The following is a 9,977-nucleotide window of genomic DNA, read 5'->3' as shown; positions in this document are numbered from 1 at the left end:
TATAGTAATAATAAAATCCTTTAATTCTGTTTTTTTCTTCTCCAGATTCTTGCACAGCGGTGGCCATTTGATCAGTCTCCACTTGGAGCAGGTCTTTGCAAGGTCTTTCCATTCATTCAGAAGGCTTCAGTTGGAATCACAGTGCTTAATCTGTGTGCTCTTAGTGTAGACAGGTAAGCTGACAATATTACTTTTCATCTTGACCCTCACTGACATGTTCCCCTTATAGGGAGTTTTTAACCTCTGCCCTGCAGTACTCACATTCAAACCAAAATTCACCTCCACACTAACTCTTGTTCTCCTGTCCTCAGTTCTCCGGGATGAATGGCACCCTGCGTCACTCAATCCGAAAAACTGAGGCAAGACTGTGAGTGCAGAGCTTCATGGCCCGCACCCTGATCATGGCATCCTATATGCCTACAGCGTATTAATGCAGAGAATGGTGGTGCTTGTGTTCCTTTTCTGTTCCTGAGCTCCTTGTACCTTGTGTCTACAGCAGGGGTCTTAAACTCCATTCCCTCGGGGGCCACTTGACACATTTTTCTCTCCCATGGGGGCCGCTTGCCAAATTTCATACTTTAAAATAAAATTTAGCTTTATCCGGTTTGGTACTACAGACACTAATACACACACACAATAAGGCCCCATTCATATCTGTAAATTTAGGTGCAATTGGGGATTCCTGCCTCAGGAACTTGCATTTTCCTGCAGCAGGTATTACTAATCTGGCTTTTACAAGCGGCAGCTGTTACCCATTCAAGTTAATAATCAGGTGACACCACTTGCATTTAAACGCCTGCACACCTCATGTAATGATATGTGATATTATTACATGCGGTTAGAAAAAACTCTCCCTGGATGCACAATCATTGCGTCCAGGGAGAGTGATTGATTCCTAACCAAATGTAATCATATCGCATACCATTACATGCAGTGTGCCGGTGTTTACATGCAACCACTGTCACCTGATCATTAACTTGAATAGGTGACAGCTGCCGCTTGTAAACACCAGATACATATAAAAAAATACGCCACCCTCCCACACACACATAAAAAAAAACTACCCCTGTACATATAAAATAATACACCCCCCGATACACATGAAAAGCTTGCGCTTCAGGAGGTGCTTCTTCATTTTGTGCGTGACAAACAAAACATTTTGGCATCTGGAAGGATCTATTCTGTTGATGATCAGGAGCTTTGGAGGTGTTATGGTACTTGAAGGATCTATACATCCTATAACAATTTTTACCAATCACGAAAATTTTCAATACATAAAATCGCCCACGGGTTAAACCCCAGGCAAGCCCAATGAGCCCTATGCTTCTCAAGATTCAACTTCACCATCACCTCCAAACCTGGCTCTGATAGCTCATGGGTTGATGCCTTTTCCCTTTTTTTGATGTCTCTAAATTATTATATGGGAAAAAACTCCATAGTCATACATGCTTTTTGCATTCTCACCACTACCCCATTCATAATCCAAAGTTCATTCTGGCTGCTCTTTTGTACCTCCTAGTCTCCGGGAAAGAGTACTCCATTTGGCCACTGACTCTAGATTTTTTTGGGCTTCCAGGCACTCACTGCTCCTGGCACAATCCTATTGGTGGCCCAGCATCCAACATGACATACAGGATTTCCCCCGTGCATGTCCTGTGTGCACTCAAGCCTCCAACTTGGCTCCCCCCGGTCTTCTCCAGCCTCAACCCGTTCCAGCCAAGCCCTCAAACAAATTTCTATGGACTTCATAATGGATTACCCATCTTCCAGAAGTTACACCATAATCAGGGTGATTTTAAACCAATTTTTGAAAAGGGTGAATCGTGTTTTCCCAGTGTCTCAGCCTTATGCATTAGCACCTGTTCCTGTCTTTATCAAGGAGATTATCAGGGGCATTGCTTGGATGTCAGCCAGAGGGGACATGTCTTCTAGGAGCTACTACTATCCTGATTTAATTATCTGCTCATCTACCTATGATCCTTTGCTGTACCCCGCTTGAATAACTGTGATCTACACTCTGCTAGGACCGGTGTGCCTTTCATGCCATTAACTGCATATGGAGATCGGTTAGGGGGTGGGAGGAGTTAGCCATAGGCTGATTATTGTTCTAAACATAAGAATATTTTGATTTAAAATTTAGAAAATCTGTTCACTAAGAGAATTTCTATGTTCATAGTCTGCCCACTCACATTATGTCAGATAGGGGGGGGTCTAAATGATCCCTAGGTCTTGGAAGGCTGTGTGAAGAGCCGTTGGCATCAGTCTGAACTTTTTGTCTTCATGCCATCCTTAGTTGAATAGCCAGAACATGAGGACCATCCTGTCCTTGTAGCAATTCCTGTGTGCTTTTTTCAATTCTCACCATGACAACTGGGTTCCACCACTCCCTTGGGCAGAATGAGTCCTTTCTTCATTTTTTTTTGGAAGCATCCTTCAGTGCCTCCCCCATTTCCAACCACTGTCTGTCACTCAGGTTCTCCACTCTCTAAGCTCCATTTAGTCTCAGGTCTCTGATTCACTGACCCAGGCCACTCAACATCAATTATTTGACTAAAAACTGGAAAGGAATTCAAGTCACACAAAAATTCACTTTATTTGCACAGAAATGTGGAAATCACTATTATCACAAATCACGTTAAATTGTATATTGTAATTTAAACACAGGAATAGCTTATGTTTTATGAGAATTTATGAGAATTAGATTGTATAAATAGCAGTGCAATATATTTGTTATTTGTGCTGTCAGCCACTTAGGTTCTCCACTCTCTAAGCCCCATTTGGTGTCAGGTCTCCAGTTCACTGATCCAAGCCACTCATTGTCAATGATTTGACTAACTACAAACAATCTCTGCTTTAATGTCCCCTGCATCAAGCTCACGTTATCAATCCTTATGAAGTCTGGGCCAGAATCAATCCCGTCACCTAGAGATGATTGCTGTCTCCCCGTCTTTGTGTTCCCAATTCCTTTATGCTTTGCCATTAAAACCTCTGGTACTTAATTCTCCAGGACTGTCCATCTGTCCTACCCTTCTACTGAAAACTTGGAAGAAATTGAGGTCCATACCATTCTGGATTCCAAGAACAACAAATTGTATTATTTTATATATTGAAATGAATTTCTTTGGATAGCTGTAATCTTTAGGCTTGCCCATCGCTGGTCTTTTGGCTTGTAAAACATTGGCTACATTTCCTCTTTCAGTTAGTTACACGTGGCAATCTCAGTTGGCTGTTGACTTCAAAGCAGAACCCCCCCCCCCCACCCCCACCTTGCACAATATTGGCAGAATATTAACAAGGATCTCTTACCGCTGTTTATTGGCTTGCTCAGAACAGAACACTGGGTGATTTCCCCCACAAATTCATGTCAGATGTCTGTTTATTCCAGATGCATCAAGATAACAACATAATGCTTTACTTAACCATCATGTCTTTCTTTATTTCTTCTTCTAAAGAGGATTCATGATGAGTTTTTACAGGGGTTCAGAAGAACAAGTTTTAACTAGAACATTTCCGACCATCTGTTAACACTCACACGACAACTTCCAACATGACTGTCAAGAGCGGATAAACATGTAGAGATTGTTTGGCAGAGAGATGTGCACTATGGCACGGAGCTGAAATAACTGGTGCCAATCTATTGCAGCATTTTGTAAATTTTAATTGTATTACATTTATGATGATCAGCTTTCACATATAATATATCCATAGCTAAAAAAAATTCATATTGACATATTTTAATTAAGTGACAATAAAATATCATTATCAGAGATTTTTCTTTCTCTGGGAACAAGGCTAAATCTTGGAGAAGTTCCATGATAAACCAGATATGCAAAAAAATGAGCAGAATCTGGGAATGTAGCCGCTTCATTTAATTTTAGAGAAATTTTTGCATTGTTAATGCTTTTATTGTATTGAGGACACAGAGTCCACAATCTCTGTTTCTGCAGCCCCTGTTATAAATGAACAGAAAGCCTCTATACTGAGTGTTCCTGTTCATTCATACATTGTATAAGTTACTATGTACATAATTAGGAATGAACAGGAAGTGATGTAGATCGCTTCCTTTCCGTAACTGGTAGATAGTAACTCGTACTATGTCCAGTTATTTACAAACAGTAAGCGATCACTGATCACTGATCACTGACTAGTTGGAATCGCTCTCCATCCTGACTCACTGTCACAGGAGGGAGAGCTGGCGATGCAGGGAGGAGAGCTCAGTCTTTTTTGACAGCTGACTCCTCCCCCTCACCACCAGTTCGGTCTCCTATGACAAGGGCGCGGCAGGAGAGCTCAACCTCCTGTGACATCCTCACAGCGCTCTCCTTCCCTGCATTTTGTCAAAAGTGTTATTTTCCGCCGATATGTTTCGGCGGCCGATATTTTGGTGCATCCTTAGTCTTGGCCGCTATGGTATCCCAAAGCTTAATTTTCTACAGTTAGGCCACTTTTAGATGGAGAGTCCCATCAGGTCCATCTGTCAGTTTTTCAGATGGATCTGATCGGAAGCCCAATGTTAATCTATAGGCAGCCCCATCTATATTACCCTCGACAATGTCCAGGTCCGGAAAACAGAACAGAGTTTCGTTTTGGTGAACCTGATCGTGATAGATTTTAATGTAATATGATGTAAATAGATATGTCCGCTTAAATCCGACTCCTCATAGACCTTAAGTTTTTTTCCTCCATAGTAAGATGGAGAAAAAAAGGGAACAGACACGGATGTCACAACGGTAAAATCATTCCGTACTGCTGCGATCAGCAAGGGATCCATACACAGGTTTCCTGCTGACCGGAACTGACATCGCCCGTGTGAAAGGGGCCTTAGAGTTCATTCACATAGCAAAACACACATTATAAAATGCATCATAACAGTTTAAAACACACTGAATTTGTGTTGTGTTGCCATTTATTGTTAATTGCACCATAAGTGTGCTATGGTATAGCTAGCATTAGATGGTTACATTTGACTGAACTTGTTGAAGGCTTCACCACTCATCGAAGTTGGAACCGAGGAAGCCAATTTGATAAGAGGCAAAGCAACTTTAGCATTACAAACGTCCAGACAAATGTGACTGAAGCCAGGTTCACACCATTTTTCGGACAGATCTGAACCAGATCTGGAACGCAGAGCAATGCTTTTTGCCGTGTTTGTACCACAATTTTACCATGTTGCGAAGCATTTTTTTTGGGGGGGGGGTTCGCTTACAATGGGCTTTTGTGTGCGTTCCAGTGCATTTGTATGCATTTTTATGCGTTTCCATGCGTTCCAGTGCATTCCAGACCAGGGAAAATGAGACGAACAGTATTTTTTTTTATTTGAGGAATGTGCTGGTGTGAACTGAGCCCAGAAATACCATAGGGATACATTGGGGTGCTTTTTTGGTCCGTGAACAAACTTTTCTGGTCTGGACATGATCCGGACATGGTGTGAACAAGCCCTAACTCCTGCTAGTTTATTTCACAGTAGTTCCCCTTTTATGTCCCCATTTACATCGCAGAGGTCCTGCATGGTGCCTTGTGGTGCACTGCGATAGGTCAGCCTATTTATTTGAATGGGAAAGCTACAACAGCTAAATTGCATGTGGAAGCACCTTTTTCCTAAATCTCATCGCACCAGATTATAAAGTAATAGATTACCATGTGATGTTTATTCAACCTCAAATACTATGTAACTATGTAACTATGATGTGGTGCCCTATATTGCACATGGCTAGATGCATTGGGGTGCCAACTGCACTGCAGCACACCTAACATTGCAGCATGTGATGCAGGATCATGTGCAGCATCACATGCACTCCCAGATTGCAAAAATGTCAACAGAGCCTAATTCTGAATACCCATCAAAAAGAAATGGATATTTACAGATATACTACAGATAAGAAAACTCAAATTTAAAGCTCTTAAAATAACATAGATATTTAAATGAATTAGGGATGCACCGATACCTTTTTTTTCGGTATCGAGTACGAGTATAGTTACATAGTTACATAGTATTTGAGGTTGAATAAAGACATAAGTCCATCAAGTCCAACCTATTGCGTGTATGCATTTATAATTGAGCTGGTGTGTGAGTACATGTGTGATTTTGCTCTTAGCAGTACCCTGTATATTACTGTCTCCAAGGAGTACCGATATTTATCTTTGGTACTCACCGAGTACCGATACCAGTTCTTCTGCTAGCATGGAGCCGGATTCCCAGCCAATCAGAAATCTGGGTGGCCGAACAGCATGCAGCTGGCTTCCTGGCCAATCAGGAAGCCGGGATTTGGGTCATTACCTGCCGCCCAGCTTCCTGATTACCTGGAAAGCCAGTTCCATGTTCCCTTGCGGCACTGCAGGTCAGAGGAAATCTCCCTCTGAGTGGGAGTTCCGGTATCAGGGGTAAGTATTGAAGCATTTGGGCAAGTACGAGTACTTTCCCAAATACTCGGTAGAAGCACCGATACCAGTATCGGTATCGGTGCATCCCTAAAATTAATGAAAATGGTAAATGTAAAATGATGCAGAGCTAGAGATGAAAAAAAATGCTCTGGTAACTAAATGATTAAAGGAGAAGAATGATTGGGAGAGTAAAATATACTTTTCCCAATAGTTTGAGCCAGCGTGTGACACTGCAGCTGTCACACGCCAGCTCTATACCTCGAGAAGTGAGCGATCACAAAGCACTGATTACTCAGCTCATGGCTTCTCCCTGCACAATACAGTGACTGTCATTTACCACTCCCTGTAGGTGTTTCCTCCCCTGGATGGACAGACAGGGGAGAGGGCAGGCACAGCTGGCTCTTGTTCTAGAGCTGTCAGTCAGGCAGCGGGGTGGATCCTGAATATTGTTGGGATCTTTCCCAGCTGCAATGCAGCTCAGCGCTGTCAGCATAAAGTGTGCAGTAGCCCGCTAGATGCTCTGTTTGGGTCACAGGAGGACATTAGTAAAAGAGAACTATAGCCAAAAAAAGGCTTTTAAAATCATGATACATGAATATTTTTGTTTTTCAAAAACAATCCCAAGATCACTGTGGCCTTAAACTTTAAGTTAAAAACAGGAAGCCTAACATGCAACCAAAAAAAACTTTTCTGTTTACTCAGACTGTAATAAACACCATTCATACTGAAAATGTTCAGTTAAAGCTTACCACATTCTGAGGGCATTGGCATTCATTTTCCTGCCTCACAACGTCGCTCTACTTGTTCTTTTACGTAAATACAGTACGTTTCACCATCTGACGCATTTGTTAAGAATTTCTCTAGTTAGGATCATTAATGAATCTGGTAACCACAGTTTTTCAGTAATTAAACCCAGGCAGCAGGGGACATGAATCAAACAACACTTCTGTGATCTTTCTCTGCTTACATTGCATCACAGACAACATCTGCCCTGAGAATGTGTATTACTGCTCTTATTATACATCCAGCCAGATGTGGACCAGCACCAGACAGAATATCCTACACAGCTACCAGTGAGCTCACTTCTCAGAACAACCAGAGAAGTAAATTACCATCAAAGCTATTGGTAAATGTTCAGTAATCTGAAGCAGCAGGTACACAACTAAAATCGGTCATTCCCATAGGAAATTAGAAATAAATACACCATACTCCCATATGATCTCTCAAATATGATAATGTTCTTCTTCTCATATACAGGCTACAATAAAAAAATGTCTTGGTCTGTATGAGCAATAGCCCTAGGTTTCCTGCTAAGCTTTACTGAAATATGTGAGTCTGCTGTTAAAAAGTGAAAACAGATATATAGAAAGCCTACAAGTGCTGGGTTTTCACCATGAGTCAGGTTGGATTAACAAAACTGGAGCATGTTAAAGGGTATCTATGGTCAAAAGCTTTTAGCTTTTATAGTCATAAGCTATCTTGAAATTCCTTACATTATATCCCACTCCTAACAACCATATCAATCTAGAAGTTTGTAAACTTACTTATTGAAGATGTCCATAGGATGTACTTCCTCAATGGACTGACACAATTTTACTTCCTTGTATCACAACTCCCAGAAAGCCTGGCTTCTGGACTACAACTCAACTTCTGAACAATGTAAAATTATCATTGCTTGCTGGAAGCAGTGCATGATGGAATGTGTAGTCTTAGGAAATCAAGATTGCATCCCATCAAGCAGCAGACATGCAAAGCACACAGGGATTCCAGGAAGTTGTTGTAAGGGATGGGCAGACAAATGGCAGCACTCACTACATAAAAGAGAATTTTTCAAGTAAGCTTTGATCAGTGGCATCACAAGGGGGATGTGGGGGGGGGGGTGTGTGGCCTGCACCGGGTGACACCATCAGAGGGGGTGACACCAAAAAGACTCACAGTCATTTTGGTGTCACCCCCTAACAAAAGTCTGGCACTCGATTATGGATCGAGCGCCTTACAGCTGTTCGAGAAAGGAGGACACATTATCCTACCTCCTTTCTCTGCCGGTGTCCATCACCAAGATGGCCGCCGGCAGTTAAGTGCGCATGACGTCATTACGCATGCGTGATGACGTCTCAGGGGGTGAAAGCCAGCAGCTGCTCTGAGTGACACCTGGCCTCAGGACGCATTTGGCTTTGATTGTATGATCAAAAACAACTGTAGTATGCATTCCTGTTACAATGCTGATGTTATTTACAGGATAGTATAAGCTGGAACCTTAGAACTTCTTCAATTCACTGAGCCTGGACCCACTAAGCCTAAGCCTAGACCCATCCACTAGGATCACATCTTTCTCATAAAATATCCTTTATGTAGATCAATTCTTTTACATGGTGGGAAACTTAAAGTGTATGTAAACCCCAACAACAAACTTCTCTTATTTGCTGCCTTGTTAAAATTAGATTGGAAAGAGTTTTGTTCTATAGAAGTACTAAAACACCTTTTGATTCCTCTAGACATATTGTCAGATGGTGTGCTCTCAACTTCTTATGAATGGCATCAGACTATTTACAGTTATCTCTGAGGCCCACAAGGGTCCTCTCCTCTATGTCATGGAGAAGAGGGACGTGGGAGATGTTTGTAGTATAAAAATAGGAGTGCAGTCTAGGTTGACAAAGCTGTTCCTCCATAGATACAGTACAGGAAATGATGTTTTCACCACTGGAACAGGTAGTGTGTTACCAACAGGATTCCCAGATAAAATTAAAGGAAAAGAAAACTATGCAGCCACCATATCTAAGGACTAGTAAATTGCAATTTATAAAATATTTGTTTTTTTGGTTTTAGATACGCTTTAAGGTAAACCTGTCACAGTAATTTACAGCTTAAATTTGGCATATGATGAAAAAATACATAAGCAGAGATTACCTTTAGGACCCATTGACACCATTGCCTTGTGGTAGTGCATGTTATGCGTATTGGTGTGTTGCAATGTCATAAAGCTTGTCTCTGCCCCCTCCTGCCATTCTCCTTTTTGGTCCTTTATTGTCATGGGCAGCCTCATTTATGACTGCTGTTACTAGGTGGTAGGAAACACAGGGCCAACCTGACAATTACACGAAAATACTGTCTCTGGATGAGGATTTAACATCCAGTTTTCTCAGTAGGATTTGTTCTCCACGTTTGTGATAGGTATACTTTAGAGTTCATATTAGTTAATGTAAAATGAATCCTAAAAAAAAAGGTAACCTGTGTAAGTAATCCCAGTTTCATTGAATTAGGTCATTTTACTCTTTGCTGTCATAGGGTAACACCCATGTAAGCTGCCATGTTGTGGGCATGTATCTGTTTTATTTTAGTCTTGTTGCAGGATGGTGATTTATGATTCGTGATGCAATGATTTGATTTAATCCAGATACCTTTATATATGCATGTGCATGTGTAGTATTTTTTTTTTTACAATGGCTCTGTAAACATAGGAGTTGATTTTCTAAAGGCAAATAGACTATTCACTTTGCAAGTGAATTTGCACTTTGCAGGGGAAGTTTCCCCTTAGCTTGGTGAATGTGGTGAAATGTCACTTTGCAAAGAATACCCAATCATCTGCAGGGGGGGGG

The 9,977-nt window shown here is 41.5% G+C and overlaps 1 protein-coding gene across 1 annotated transcript in view; it reads left to right on the top strand.

Annotated features, from left to right (window-relative positions):
* EDNRA (endothelin receptor type A) overlaps positions 1 to 9,977 on the top strand; it is a 58,823-nt gene that overhangs the window by 30,440 nt on the left and 18,406 nt on the right. Inside the window, exon 2 of the mRNA XM_018574485.1 lies at positions 46 to 173. Within this exon, the coding sequence (XP_018429987.1) occupies positions 46 to 173 (128 nt within the window). The remainder of the gene's footprint in view (positions 1 to 45; positions 174 to 9,977) is intronic.

Source organism: Nanorana parkeri, unplaced genomic scaffold (genome assembly GCF_000935625.1).
Source record: "Nanorana parkeri isolate BGI_ZX_2015 unplaced genomic scaffold, ASM93562v1 scaffold2994, whole genome shotgun sequence".
Classification (NCBI taxonomy): Eukaryota; Metazoa; Chordata; class Amphibia; order Anura; family Dicroglossidae; genus Nanorana; species Nanorana parkeri.
Note: the sequence above shows the minus strand (reverse complement) of the source record. Positions and strands in the feature narration are given on the sequence as shown.